General features: G+C 63.7%; 1 protein-coding gene across 2 annotated transcripts; it reads right to left on the bottom strand.

The window, feature by feature from the left end:
- Positions 1–444: 444 nt before the first annotated feature.
- Positions 445–12,045, bottom strand: FURIN (furin, paired basic amino acid cleaving enzyme). Of its 2 annotated transcripts, none has more exons than XM_045899368.3 (16): positions 11,771–12,045; positions 7,859–8,192; positions 7,360–7,458; positions 7,157–7,252; positions 6,681–6,809; positions 6,494–6,570; positions 6,134–6,222; positions 5,450–5,622; positions 4,850–5,062; positions 4,298–4,398; positions 4,112–4,215; positions 3,906–4,023; positions 3,629–3,808; positions 3,088–3,212; positions 2,860–2,970; positions 445–2,688 (listed from the first exon to the last, which is right to left on the bottom strand). In XM_045899368.3, exons 2-16 carry the CDS (start codon positions 8,030–8,032, stop codon positions 2,096–2,098), a joined length of 2,382 nt encoding a protein of 793 aa, XP_045755324.1. In that variant the 5' UTR covers positions 8,033–8,192; positions 11,771–12,045; the 3' UTR covers positions 445–2,095. The 2 variants fall into 2 exon arrangements, with proteins under 2 accessions (XP_045755324.1, XP_064425927.1); XM_064569857.1 differs by lacking the exon at positions 11,771–12,045 and adding an exon at positions 11,233–11,392.
- Between the last annotated feature and the right edge of the window lie 2,503 nt (positions 12,046–14,548).

The raw sequence follows: 14,548 nt of genomic DNA, 5'->3' as shown, positions 1-14,548 counted from the left end.
CCAGGGGAGGGGGGCATGGCTGGGATAGGGGAGTGGACAGGTATGGAGTTTCCAGACTGGACACCGGCCAGCAAAAACCATCTATCTTGGTTCAGTCCGGCTCCACCATAGACCTCGGCCCTACAGCCAAGGGAGATCCTGAGCAAAGGCGGGGGGAACCACCCTGCTGGAGACCAGGCCTGTGGGGGTGCAAGCCCTCTGCTTGTCCTACTCTTGGGGCTCCCATGTCCCACAGCCTGGGGCTTGTCCCCAGCTGCTGCCTCCTTCCACAGCCCACTGCTCCCCCAGGGAGGCCCTGGAACTCCGTGGGAGACGGCCTTTGGAGTCCTGACTTGGGCCCACCTAGAGGCAAGCAGGACATCAACTGGCCCCAATCCCCGCCCCCATCCCGGATGCAGTCCCAGGGCCCTAGGAAGAACAACATCACCACACTGGAGACCAGGCCTGGTTTGCATAGTCTGCACGTTTAATCACTTTAAAACCTCTAACATTATCTCGTGTCCATTAAATAGAACCAACAATGCTGGGCCTGTTTAAATTACAAGAAAAAAAAAAATCACTGGGCACCAACCCAGTATCTTACAAAATCAGCCAGGCTGGCCACAAGGGTGGGGGGATGGGAGAGGAGGGGACACCCCTGGGCAGGTGGCTGGGTGCCAGGAAGGGCTAGGGGAGAGAAAGAAAAGAGGGCTCCCAGATGGGAGGGGACTGATTGTCCTAATGGGAGGGGTGCGAAAGGCACGTCAGAAGAGGGGGACTTAAGGGGGCAGAACAGGTCAGTGCTTTCTCTACAAGGGCACAGTGTTGGAGGGGGCTCAGTGCCACCACCTGCCCACCCCTGGCACTTGGAGAACCAGTGACCCATGAGCCCTTGGCACGATGAGCCCCAACTGAAACACGGATGACAGCCTGCCCCTCCCACCACGATCCCCTTTCCTAGGGCCCACCTGGCTTGCCCGCCTGCCTCTTCAGGACTTGGGGTTCAACTCCTCCTCACTCCTCAGCAACATGCTGCAGCCCCCCGCACCTCAGGGCCAGCGTAGCCGGGGGAACAGCAGAATGGACAGTGGGTGTGGGAAGGTGGGTGGTCCAGCTGCTACCCCCATTACAAATACAAAAAAACAAAAAAACCCAAAAAAACCCAAAATCAGCATCTAAAGTGAAATAATCACAAAGTGAAAATATATCCTCAAACAGCCCCTGAGATCCCCACAGGGGAAAGCAGCATCGGGTGGGAGGCGGGAGAGGCCGGCTGGGCCACCGTCCCTCCCCACCACCCACCCAGGGGCTCCGGGACTGTGAGTGCCAACAGCCCAGGCAGCCCCGGGCTCAGAAAACAGGGACTTGGGCCCTGGCCGGAGGGGAGGGGAGGGGAGGGGAGGGGAGGAGAGGGGAAGGAAAGGGAGGGGAGGGGAGGGGAGGGGGGGGAGGGAAGGGGAGGGGGCCCGAAAAGGTAGGGTGGTCAGGACACCAGCACGGGGCTCGGCGGGCAGCCAGCGGTGGTGGAGGTGGGCAAGGGGACACACACGCGCGTGTGCTCACGGGCCCACCCTAAAGCACCTGCCTTGCCTTGGTCCCTTCCTTTGATCGCCACTTCCTCAAGAGGCTCACCAGACATGGGGGACAAGGTCGGGGATACAAAAGCCCTTGGAGAGGTGGCCTCCTCCTTCAAATACCCCCTAGGCCAGCCTCCCTGCTGCCTGGATGGGGACCGTTATTGCTTTAGAGGGAACAGGGTAGGGAGAGAGCTGCAGCCCGGGTCAGGAATCCCCAAAGAGAAGGGCTGACCCCTCTTCACTCCGCAGAAAACCCCGGCTGGGGCCTGGACCTTGGAAAGCTGCCCTAGAGGTTCCACTCCTTTCTCCACACGGAAGGGGTGCTGGAGGTGGGGGTGAGGCCCTCCCCGGCTCCCCAGCTGGTCCTGGGGCCCCACCTCAGGCAACCAGGTGGCCCGAAGGTAGGGTGGGAAGCAGTCTCTGCCCCTCTTGCCTCCCAGCTGGGGTCCAAACCCAGTCCCAAGATAAAAAAATACTTTGGTGAATTAAAAAGTGCCCAAGGAGGGGATGGGCTTGAAGGGGCAGGCAGTAGGCGCTCGTCAAAGGGCGCTCTGGTCTTTGATAAAGGCGGTCCTCTCGCCCCGGCCCTCGTCCTCTTCTGAGTCGGATGGGCACTCTTCCTGCCAGGCTTCGGGGGGCAGCCCCTTGTAGGAGATGAGGCCGCGGTCCATGGTGTACACCTTCACCCCCCGGAAGCTGAAGCCGGAGCGCAGCTGCAGGACCAGGAAGACAGTGACGAAGACCAGCACGATGAAGGCGCAGCTGAGGCCGGCCACCACCTCGGGCAGGTGTGAGGGCGGCAGCCCTGCGCGCGGCCGGGGCTCCGTGTCCACCTCGGCGGGCGGCGGCGGCGGCGGCCGCTGCTGGGGCGACTCGCGGCTGCTCTGGCTCTGCCGGGAGCACGTCTGCTCCACGGGGTCCAGGGAGGCGTGGCTGGGGCAGCTGAGGCAGTCTGTGGGGGCCAGCCCCTGGCACGTGGCGCACGAGCTGTGGCAGGGGGCGCAGACGCTGGCCCGGATGATCTCCACGTCGTTGTCCGTGCTGTAGTGAGTCTCGAGGACTTGGGGGGTGAAGCCCGGCGGGCAGCGCTGCACGCAGCTCTTCTGGAGCAGGGAGAAGCCCTCCTCACAGACTGCCGGCATGGGGGAGGAGGTGCGTGTCAGCTCAGGAGGCGTGGCGGCCGCCCCGAGGTCTCTTCAAGCCCCCTTTCCTCCTAGCCCCGGGCGTCAGCACAGGTCCCCTCTGTGCGCACCCACCCCCCCAAAGCCCCGGCCCCCCGACCCCAGCAGCAACCACTACTGACCCACACAGGCCTGGCTGGTCGTGAGGGTCTTGCAGCCGCTGCTCTCGGGAGGCGGGTGCGAGCCCTCGGGGGCCGTGCCATACAGCACGAGGGTGAACTTGGTCAGTGTCCCTGTCCCGGGGTGGGGGAGGAGGCAAGAGTTAGGGAGCACTGGCACCGCTCCCGGGATCCCAGGGCCCACCGGCTCCCGTCTCTGCTGCCCCCTCAGTCCTCAAACATCCCCAGTACCGTAGTTGTTGGCTTCGCTGGTGTTTTCAATCTCCAGGACCCACTCGCCAGAGGGGTCCTCATCCCAGGAGTGGGTTGTCATGAAGGCCCAGTCGTTAAACCCATCTGCGGAGTAGTCGTGCGGCCTGCAGGAGAAGGGTGCCCACGGCTGTTGGAGGCCTCCGGGAGACCCCAGCCAGGGGACACCAAGGCCACAACACGGGGACCACACACCCTCCCCCAGGGCAGTGCCAACCCCACTGGGCCGGAAATGCCTGGGGCTGTTGTTTGCCAGTAGGCCAGATGTTCTCCGCCAGAAGATTGGTGGAAACGTGCAAGGTGCTTGCTACACACGGGAAGGCACGCTACTGGCAGGTAACGACTGGAGGCCAGGGATTCCTTCAATGCGGGACAGTCCCTTAGGACAGAACCATCCCTCCTCAAGTGCCAACCCACACTGAGAAGAACCTGGTGGCCACTAAGACCCTGTGACAAGTCCAGGAGGGTGAACGTGTGCGAGCGTGAGGAACGGGACAAGCTGGGCAGGGGAGAGGGCAGGCACCTGGCGGCCAGCAAGGTGGAGCGGGTGCCCATGGGGCTGACCAGGTGGATGGCCAGGTCGCCACGGCGATTGTAGGACAGGGTGAGGCGGGCCTGCGCGTGCTCTAGCCGTGTGATGTGGCTGGGCTCCCCCAGGCAGGCGGTCACCGTCTTCCGCACCTCCAGCCGCTTCCCGATGTCCCTGTGCAGACAGCAGGGACAGTCTGCCGGCCTGACCCCCCCCCGACACCCCGGTCCCCCCCCCACCCGCCCGGCACCAGCCCCGGGCCAGGCCTCACTTGGGTTCAGTGAGGATGTCGATGATGCATTTCCGCTGGGGGGGCACCGTCGTCCAGTTCTGGGCCAGGGTCACCATAGCACCCGCGTCCAACAGCCCGTAGCCGTATGAATGGCTCACTGCGGGGGCAGGGAAGGCAGGGTCATCTGGGAAGCAGAGGGCCCCCCTACCCTCCCCCAGCCCGCGCACTGGGCCACCTGTCCTCACCTTTCCGGCCCACACCGTTGGTGGCCCAATCGTTAGCGTTGAGGTGGGCGGGTTTTGAGGTCTGTACCACCAGGTGCTGCATGTCCCGCCAGGTGAGGTTCTTACTGCAAAGGGCGGAGAGTGAGGCCCGGGGCTCAGGCCAAGGGCTGCCCTGCAGGGGGCACCGGTGGGGGCGAGGTTGCTTACTTGGCTTCCAGGGTGAGAGCGATGATGCCGGCTGCCAAGGGGGCCGAGGCCGAGGTGCCCGTGTGAGACTCGGTGCACTTCTGCCGCAAGTCCGTGGTCACCTGCCAGGAGGGCGGTGTGTTGGGCCCGTGATGAGTGCAGGGACGAGAGAGGCCACCTGCCCGCCCCCTGCCCACAGGCCCAGAGCACCAACGGACGGCAGGGGAGCCGGGGCCAGGACACCTCAGGCCCAGCTGCTGCCTCGCTCACTCGCTGTGAACAGGCTAACGCCTGGCCCTCCCGGGGCCTCAGTTTCCCAAGGCACGAGGGGCTGAGCTCCAGGCTGGAGACCATTCAGAGCCGTGCGCATCTTCAGAGAGTCTGCGCCTCTCAGGGGCTTCGCACAGCCCCGTGGCCCCATTCCCAGTCTCAGAGCGCCCCAGCTCCCGTCCCACGACGACTGAGCCACCGATGCCCCAGCCACACGTGGTCCGGGAAGGGGGCCCTGAGCAGAGCCCGCAGGCGGCCCCACCTCCCGCCCGGCCCCTGCCCCGCCCCCCGGGCAGGACTCACGATCTGCTTCTCGTTCTGGTTGCCGCTGCTGTAGGTGGTGGCCAGCGTGGACGAGCAGGCCTCGCTGTACCAGGGCACGTTGCCGAGCTGCGTGGCGCTGCTGATGGACAGCGTGTAGATGCTGTTCGTGTAGCCGTCACAGTTGCAGCTGTCGTGCTCCCGGCCCCCGTTCCCCGAGGCCCACACGAAGATGGAGCCCAGCCCCCCGCGGCCCTGAGGACAGAGCGGGCTGGGGTCACTCGCAGACGGGGCCTGGGGGAGGCCTGGCGGGAGGCTGCTGCCGGGGGACGGGGCCCCTCTCCGCACCCCGTGAGACCCCTGCTGGGTCGGGCGCTTGTGCAAGTCTGTCTGTCTGCGCCGAACAACAGACCCGGGCTGCCACCGAAATGCCCAGACCGGTGACTGTGGGGGCTGGAACGATGGGTGATCTCCACTTATTTTTCTCTTTTGCTATCTGTCTGGTCCATTAGCATTTCCTTGTATAAACTAAGGTGTAACACAAGAATAAACAAACAGGAACAGAAAAACATGGGGGAAAAAAGTAGGGAGCAGACAGCGCCCGGCCTGGCCCACAGGGCTGCGCAGGGACCCCCACCGCACCTGGCTAACCCCCCGGAAGAAGGCCTCCTCGGCGAGGCGGGCAGGTCCATCCACGGTCTTGCCATCGTCCTCGGGGCCCCAGCTAGCGCTGTAGATGTGGATGTGGTTGGGGTTCAGGCCCAGTGAGCGAGCCTCCACCGCGTCCGTCACCTCGCCGTCCAGCATGCGCACCCCTGGCCGCGGAGGGGGGTGAGGAGAGGGATGCTGCGTGGGTCTAGCTGCCAGGGGTACCCCCAAAGCACACCCAGCCCTGCACCCGGAGGATGCGCAGGGGAAGGCAGAGGCCAGTGCTGGAAGCCCTGAGCCCCTAGCCCCTGGGCCTCTCTGCCTCTCCAGGCCAAGAGCCCGAAGGGAAAAAGAGAACACACCCTGCCCTCAACCACAGAGCCTGGCTTAGAAGGAGCCTCTGGGTTCCCTAGGGGTGTGGCGATCAAGGCCTGCCCTGTAAGGACGCAGTGGGGGTGGTGGGGATTCAGGGAGGCTCCTGCTAAGAAGCCCTGCCCCGCCCCGCCCCGCAGCACAGGGGGCTCAGTTCTGAGCTGTCGAGAAGCCTCTAAGGAACAGCCACGTGGCCAAACGGATCCACGGATCCGCGGTGGGAAAGTGACAGGCACTGGCCGGATGGGAGAGAATCCCACCCGCAGGGCCCTCCCCACGGACAGGGTGGCCAAGGCCCACACCCACCTCCGATGCGGGCGTTGTAGGCCACGCCTACACCGCAGACACCGTTGTTGGCCACGGCGGCCACCTCGCCCGCGCACCGTGTGCCATGCCTGCCAGGGCCAAGAGCACAGCGTTAGCGGCGGACAGAGCACAGCGGGCGCAGCCTGAGGGACAGGACGGGCCGGCACGCCCCTCCAGCCACGACCTCTGTCCCCTCCCACGCTCTCGGCTCTGTGGCCACCCCTGTTCTGACCAGAACTGCAGCAAGACCACGGAAATGTCCGCCTACTGGGGGAATGGGTCTTAACCCGGGCTCGACCCTGCTTCCTCAGTGGAAGGGAGGAGAAGGCAGGCAGGGGCCGGGGCCCTGCCGTCGCTTACCTGTTGTCATTCATCTGTGTGTACCGAGGCTGGGGGTCAGGGTCCTGGTCGTTGACGTCGAAGCTGGCCCCGGGATCCTGGAGAGGACATGGCCATCGTCAGGAACAGTCTGAGCACACCGGCAGAACAGGACCGTCCTGAGACACCCCTCACCGGGGATGGCTGCCTCCCTCCCCCACCTCCTCACATAATTGCCTGCCAAGTCTGGATGGTTCTTCTCGATGCCATCGTCCAGAATGGAGACCACAATGCCACGCCCCGTGTAGCCCTGAGCCCAGGCCTCCTTCACGTTCAGGTCCCGCTGGGTGACGGCGGACTGCAGAGACACCCACCCCATCACCCCAGCACTTACGAGATGTGGTTGGCCGTGTGAGGTCAGGGGTACCCAGAAGAATCCCTTCACCACCCCTGAAACCTCTTTCTCCACCTGCCCCCGCGCCCACAATGCCATCCCTGGCTGCCTGGGCTCCGTGGGAGTGCCCAGAACTCTGGAAGGGCAGCCCCCAGGCTTAGCGGGAAGGGGCGGGGAGGGAGTGCTGGGCAGAGAGAAAGAAGAAGAAGGAGGGGAGGCCTCCACATCAGCCTCAGCATCCCGCGGGAGCCCTCAGTGGCCAGATGGGTGCCGCCGGGGAGGAGTACCCACGACCCGAGGCGGCAACGTACCAGGTACCACTGCTGGGGAAACTTGGGGTCCGTGGGCTCCTGGTACACATCTCGTTTGGTCCTTCGCTTTACCACCTGCTGCTCCAGCCACTGCACCTGCAGGAGTGAGGGGGGCCGGTGTGGGCGCGGGGGGCGGGGGCTCAAGCGGCTCCAGAGAGCGGCAAGGGAAGGGTGGCAGCCGGAGGGGCTGGGGCCACACTCACTTGAGGCTCCCTCTGCAGCCGGCTGTGCTGCAGGCGGTGAGGCGACAGGGACCGCTTTGTCACCGCTCGATGCCAGAAGTGGTAATAGTCCCCGAAGATCTGCAACAGAGCAGGGAGCCTGGGCTGGGCTTTCCATCTGGCAGTCCCCGGGAGGCAGCGGACGGGGGTGGACAGCCGGCTGCAAGGGGAGGCGCACGACGCCAGGGGGTGGTGGGGCATCTGCTCCCTGCCCAGGCCCCGGCCAGGGGGTGCAGGGGACGGAGAGGGACGCACCCTCCCGGGCAGAGTCTGCTCCCCTGAACAACCTCTGTCGGAAGCCCGAGGGCGGGACCAGCCACGGCTCCCGTCCCCCTATAGCCACCCAGAACACGCCTCCTACCCAGATGGCCCTGGGAAGATAAGCCCACAGTCCCGGTCCCGCTGCCCGAACCCCTGCCCTCGCTGACCCCGCCCCTGGCAATGACCCGCACCCAGGCCAGCCGGCAGTCGGCGCACCTACCTGGCCCAAGTTCAGGAAGCCATGCTTGTGCGCCAGCCTGTCAGCCACGGCCGGGCCTCCGGGAACGTGCACAGCCCACGTGTTGGTGTAGACCTTCTGGGCCCGGGCGTCGGCTGCCAGCAGGACCAAGGCTCCTGCCATTACCACCCATAGCAACCAGGGCCTCAGCTCCATGGGGGGGGCCGGTGGCCGGGACCCCGGAGCCCCCGTCTCCTTGGCCTGGTCACAGGGCCTCGGCGCCCGCGTGCCTGCTCACTGCCTGTGGCCCGGGGCTGACTGGCGGGGGCATGAGGCCGAGCAGGGCAGGGCTGTGCGGGGAGGAGGGCCGCCGGCTCTGAGGGGAACAAGGGAGGAAGAAGGGTAGACAGTCAGTCCCCCCGCCCCCGCCATGTGCAAAGGCCACCCCCGTGGCTCAATCTAGGCCTGAAAAGGGCCCCTGGGGGAGACGGGGGAGAATCCAGCCCCCCTAAGGTCAGCCAGCCAGCCAGATGGACCCCCCCTACACACACACACACACACACACACGCACACACACGCGCGCAGCTCCCAAGCCTCTCTCCACACAAGAATACGGAAGTGGGATGAAGAGTATCAGGCTTGAGTCATCCAAAATCAGAAACAACAACAGAATAAATGTTCACCGCAATCAAAGTGAAAAAGAGATGGGTTATAAAGCAGTATGTATACATGACCCCATTTTGTTTTTAAAGAACTATTTATAAGTGTGTATTTATATACCACCACAAAACAAAATCTGGAAGGACACATGCTAAAACGTTAACCAACGATTCTCTCAAGATGGTGACGATTATGAATAACTGTTATTTTCTTCTTTGTGCCACTGTATATTTTCCAAGTTACCGAGGTCTATTTTATAAAATGTTGGCTTTTCAAAGTTTTTTAATGGGTGGTGTCTACTCAGCTCACCAGGGGTTCCTGGTTCAGCAAAGCAGACCTAGCCACAGGGAATTACCTGCACGAAGACCCACAGCCCTCTGGGAAGAAACAGTGGATGACCTTAGGAGGGATGGGGCTTTGGGGGCTGAGCACAGGGGATCCCAGTGGCTTCACCTCCCTCCACGGGCAGACCCCAGACCAGTGTCCGTCAGCAAAGTCAGGGGCCCAGACTCTTTTGAGGCTGTTTCCTGGGGAACGCTGGGGCCACCCAGCCCTGCCCTGCGCAGGTCCTGGGCGCAGAGGCCCCTGGCAGCCCCCTTGCACTCCACGCCCACCAGCCTTGCGTAATCCGAGCCCAGGCAGCCAGGCCAAACACTGGCTGCTGAGCCAGGAGCACCAAGGTGAGGCTGAATCAATAGTCTGCGTGTTGTTTTTCCTCCTTCAGCAAACAGACAGCGGGACCTCTCTGCTCGGGGCCACATAACTGTCCCCACAGAGGGCCCCTGACTAGCCAGAAGCCAAGCCCCTGGGGTGGGGAGAAGCTGCGGAGGCCCCAGTGGGGCTGTTGGAGGTATCCTGCCTCAGTGCCAAGCTCACTGAGCAGAGGTCCTGCCCACAGGGCCCCGGATGCCCCCACCACTCCCAGCCCCAAAGGAGGCCACTCTGCCAGATGGCTGAAATGAAGCTCCCCAGCTCACCCAGGCTGTGGGGAGCTGGGCAGGCGGGTTCGCCACTGGGAAACCTTGCCCCTCCAGGGGCTACCCTCAGCCACAACCAGCCTTGCTGGCTGCTCCTACTGCAGTCCCACCCTGCAGCCTGGGAGGGACTCAACACACAATTCCCAGGGTATTTTCAGTTTACACCAAAATAACCTGACAGCTGATGGCAGGAGGCATCCACAATACGGCTCCTCCTCACCCTGGATGGGGCAGAGTCCACGGGGCTCCAGGACAGGCCCATGATGCCTTGGGCATCCAAGTTCCAGAAAGCCAGTCTTAGCAATGGCTGGGTGGCCAAACATAGGCCCTAGGGTGTGAAGAGACCCCACGCCCCTCATTTAACAGAGGATGCGGGGCCCTGAGGGCAGAGCCACGTAGGAACAAGGCCTCTTCTGCTCTTCTGCCCACTGCAATAGCCCCCGCTTGGGTCCAGATGGCAAGTAAAGCTGCCCCGGACCACAATGCTGTGAGCCCCGCCAAAGCCCCCAAATCAAGATGGGCTCATCTGGGTCTAGCCTGGGTTCCAGCACATTGTGAATGGAGCTGCAGCTGCCTTGCCTTAAAGGTGATTAACCAACTAGTTAATTACCCTGCAGCACCCAAAAAGCAAGCAGGCTTCCGGCACAATCCAACTATCCCCCAAGAAAGGGCCTGCCTCCCTCTGCCCAGCATCCCTAGCCATGGTGAGCTGTGGATATGGCTTCCACAGAGCCCCGAAGACCCCCCCCCCTCCAGCCCCACCTCAGCATCCTGGAGGGAGGGAAGATTTCCCACCTCCCTCCCTCCCAAAAGAGCAGGCTCTGAGAACAATGAATGAATGGGCTTCTCCCCACCCCCATCCCAGACTCTGACTCACCCTCTGAGTCCCAGTTCAGCTTAAACACCCCCCCCCCCCACCAGGCTGGCTGTATTTCTAGCCTCCTGCGATGCCCCCTCACATGGGACTGAGCTCTGGGCTGTGGCCACAGAGAGCGCTGGGAGTGCTCTTCCTGGCTGTGTTCTTAGGCAAAGCCCTTTCTCCAGAGGTCCCAGGAACCTCGGACACCGCTCTGAGGCATCCAACTGAACCGACCCCCAGGTCCGGACGCTGTTTCCCAGGCACTGAGGCACTTTCTGGTGTGTACAGGATCCAGTCCCTCTTTCTAGCAGAGACACCAAGCCAGGTCCTGTTACAGGAAATGAGAGGCTCCCCTGAAATTCTGATTTCGTCTCTGCTCCACTACTCATTTGCTGTGTGATCGCAAACAAGTTACTTCCTCTCTCTGGGCCTCAGTTTCCTTGGTGGTAAAAACTGCTAGATATGAGATTTTCAAACTTTTTTTTTTAAAGCCACATAATCCTTAAAAAAAAAAAAAAAAAAATCAAATCTCACGTGAAAGCCCCATATAGGAAACAGTAAAATTTGGGTTGCTCTGGTTGAGACGCGGCAAGCTTGGCCAGTCTCCTGCGCTCCCTCCACACCTGGCCAGCAGCCGCCCAGCCCTCACTAGGCCACATCACCCGGGTTCCCCTCACGCTTCCCAAGCCAAAAATAGAATTCCAACACCCTCTCGCGGCAGAGGGTCTGCACCCCCTCCCCGCGGCACCCGGAGAGCAGGTACAGACCAGACAAGTGACTGCTGTCAGACCTGTCTGGCGAGCAGGCAGCCCCGCAGCACAGCCACCCCACGGGGGCAGCAGGGGCCTGCGCCAGGCCTCGGCGGGAGGCAGCCCCAGCACCCCCCTGAGCCAGCCTCCCGCAGCCCGCAGAGCCCGCACCTGCGTCTCCGTCGCCCAGGTGTGCGGACGGGGGCGGGGGCGGGGGCGAGGCCGGGCCGGGGAATAACCCCCTCCGCCCGGCCACCAGCCGTTCCTCCCCTCCCCGGCCGCGGAGTGGGCGAGCCGGCGGCGGCGCCCGGCGGCCGGCGGGGAGGCGGGAGCACCCGGCGCCTCTGGAATTCTCTCCCCATCCCGCCCCCAGCGGGGGCCCCCGCGGACGCTTCCTGAGGTCAGAGGGCTCGCCCCGGCCCCAAGCGGAAAAGTACCCGCACGGGCCGGGGGCCGGGGGCCGAGCCGGGCCCGGCGCGCTCAGGTGGGCTGCAGGGCGCCCCTCCTGCTGCCCGCGGCTCCACCCTCCGGCCGGCCCCCGAGCCAGTTCCGAACGCCGCGCGGAGCGGCCGGGGCCTGGGGGGGCCCGGGTCAGGACGGCCCCGACCCTCCCCCGCCGGGGCGCCGGGGCCCAGCGGCCCAGGCCGGCCGGCCGGCTCTCCCCGGGCCCGGCGCGCTGCCTCCCCGGGCCCCGCGCCCTCCTGCTTACCCGAGGGAGCCCGGGCGGGTAACTTTTGCAGGCGAGCGCCGCGGCGGCTCGGGCGCCCCTCGGCCGAGCGGAGAGCCCGGCGGCGGGGCCTGGGCTCGGCGCCGTCCCCGCGCCCAGCAGCAGCGTCACCGCGCGGAGGCGGGGAGGCGCGGCGGGCGGTCCTCGGCGCGGCCCGCGACCAGGGACAGGGCTCGGCCTGGGCTCGGGCTCCAGCGCGGGCGGGGGCAGCGGCCGGGCCCCGGCGACGCCGCTTGTTTACTCCCGCCGCTGTCAGCGGCGGCGGCGGCCCGGGCTCCTCCTCCGCCGCCGCCGCCGCCGCGCCCCTCCCCCTCGCGGCGCCACCTCCGAGCTCCCGGCCCGCCGCCGCCGCCGCCGCCGCCGGCCCGCCGCCCATGCCGCCTGCGCCCCGGCCGGCGATCGGAGCCGGAGCCGCGCGCACGCAGAGCGCCGGGCCCCGAGCCCAGGCCCTGCGGCCTTCTGGGGCGCCCGCTGCCTCCGGCGCCCGGTAGGGGCAGGTAGAAAGTGGGGCCGGAGGTCCCAAAGCCCGGGCGGCCGCCCGGCGCGTCCCCACCCCCCACCCCCCGGCCCCGCTGCCCGCGCCCCCGCCCCCGGCTCTGCGCGCCCCAAGCTCCCGGGGCAGGCGGCGGTGGAGACCCGAACTCGGAACCCTCGGCTTGGGCTGCCAAGGGCTCGAGGAGGCACTCCGAGCTCAGTGTCGGCTGGATTGTGGGGGAGCCGGCCCTCTCGTCCCCAACCCCCCACGACTGCCCCATTCCTGAGCCAGGAATTTGGGCATGACCCAGTTAAGTGTCCCGGGGTGACCGACCTGGGGTAGCTCCCCCTGAGGTCAGACTTCAGCGAGGCGAGGCACACCTTCCCAGGCCTACCGTTAGGGGAGTCACGACTGTTTGCATCTATATAGACAGGTGGATAAGCTGAACCAGCAGCCCACGCCTCTTACTTTTTTTTTTTAAAAACACCAACCGCGGGCGAGGCACTGGGACAGTCACTTTACGTTACCTCCTTCTTAAGTACATTATTTAATCCACATAATCCCTCTGGGCCGACATTATTAATCCCATTTTACAGATAAGGAAACTGAGGAGCACACAGTTAAATAATTTGCCCAAGGTCCCCCAACTAGCAGGCCTCAGAGCCTGGGCGAGATCTGGGGCTTTGGCAGAGCCTGAATCCAAGCTACTTGCCATATACCAACGGGCTCCTCTCCCTCCCTGGGTCCCTGCCCTAGAAAACGTCTGTGCTACTTGGCTGAGGCCGCCACTGCTTGAGCTGAGAAAGAAAAGAGGGGAAATGTGGCCAAGAGCTCCCCGGGCTGGGTTATTCCAAGGTCATGGAGCAGTCTCTGCCCACCCCTTCCTGCTCCCTGTGAGGTTACCTGGCAGGACAGTATTATCCTGTGGTGTCCTCAACACAGGGGGTAATGACAAAACCGAACACCGCCCAGTGCTCTCTATAGGCCAGGTGCTATTCTCGGCTCTTGTCCATGCGTTAACTGACTTCTCCCCACAAACCCCACCAGGTGGGTACAATACATTTTCCTTTGGCAACTTTCTTTTTTTTTTTTTTAAGATTTTATTTATTTATTTGACAGAGAGAGAGAGAACTCAAGCAGGCAGAGGGAGAGGGAGAAGCAGGCTCCCCGCAGAGCAGGGAGCCCGACGCGGAACTCGATCCCAGGACTCCGGGATCATGACCTGAGCCAAAGGCAGCCGCTTAACCGACTGAGCCACCCAGGCGCCCTCCTTTGGCACCTTTCATGTAGCATTTATGTCTACATTTTACAGAAGAGGAAGCTGAGGCCCAGGGAGGTCAAGTAATATCCCTAAGGTCACTGGGTGGCAAGTCAACTGGCAAGCCCGGGTCCAGATCCCCGGGGCACTGTTGCATACCCCGCCCCCTTGGACAAGTTACTTCCTTCTGAGAGCCTCCATTTACTCCTCAGTAAAGCGGAGATGATCCTCAACGAATGCCATGAGGTACCACCGGGAACCCTTTCAGATGCCGCGGAAACTGGAAACTCGGGTTGCAGTGTGGGGATCCGAAAGTCGGGCTGGGGGCTAAGTCTGGTTCGCTCCCGCTCGAGGTGGGAACTTCCCTCCCAAGGAGTTGAGACTCCTGGGGCCACCCTGGGGTAGCCCCACCAGCCGCAGAGCATCATTTGGGAGAACAATTCTTGTGCAGTCAGACTGAGGCAGGAAGTGAGTCATGGTTCTTCCCTTGTCTATGAGCTAGAGAACCCCATTGAGAGGAAATTTGGACTGCGCTAGCCCCACCTAGGCTCGGGGTTCCCTAGTGCCCTTCCCACTTGTCCTCTGGCCTTGCAAGAAAGGTCACCGCAGGGAGAGAGCAATCCTGGCCGCCTGGAGGTGCCCCACCCATCCCGGACGCTGGTCCCAGGGGCGCTGCGGCGGGTCTCAGGAGGAGGAGGGGCTGGCCCTGTCTCAGAGGGCTGCCACCCCGGCAGGGCCGGCCTCTCCAATCCCACCTTGGGCAGGAGGTGGAACTCTTTTCAGCTGTGTTGCTCAGAGGTGCATCACTTGAGGGGAGGAGGGGGGCGAGGACTGAGCAAGTGAGCACCTGTCCTTACTTTGCCCAGAGCATCTTTACCTTCGTCCCTCTCCAGTTTGGGAGTTTCACAAACAATCGTATTTTACAACAGTCCTCTTTGCTCAAATGAATTTGGAAGCCACTCCCCTTGAGACGAGGCCCCTCGGGAGAGAATCCCACCTTGCCACAGCTGGTGACCGTTAGCCAACT

The sequence above is a fragment of the Mirounga angustirostris genome, unplaced genomic scaffold (assembly GCF_029215605.1).
Source record: "Mirounga angustirostris isolate CCGP_5_RB_7025 unplaced genomic scaffold, mMirAng1.0.hap1 SCAF_9, whole genome shotgun sequence".
NCBI lineage: Eukaryota > Metazoa > Chordata > Mammalia > Carnivora > Phocidae > Mirounga > Mirounga angustirostris.
The sequence above is the reverse complement of the archived record's forward strand: the minus strand, read 5'-3'. Positions and strand labels throughout refer to the sequence as shown.

Coding starts and splice junctions, on each gene's coding strand:
- FURIN (XM_045899368.3), bottom strand. CDS start 8,032: ATGGAGCTGAGGCCCTGGTTGCTATGGGTGGTAATGGCAGGAGCCTTG. Junction 7,459..7,858: donor GCTTCCTGAACTTGGGCCAG/GTAGGTGCGCCG, acceptor GCTCTGTTGCAG/ATCTTCGGGGACTATTACCA. Junction 4,024..4,111: donor CAACGGTGTGGGCCGGAAAG/GTGAGGACAGGT, acceptor CTGCCCCCGCAG/TGAGCCATTCATACGGCTAC.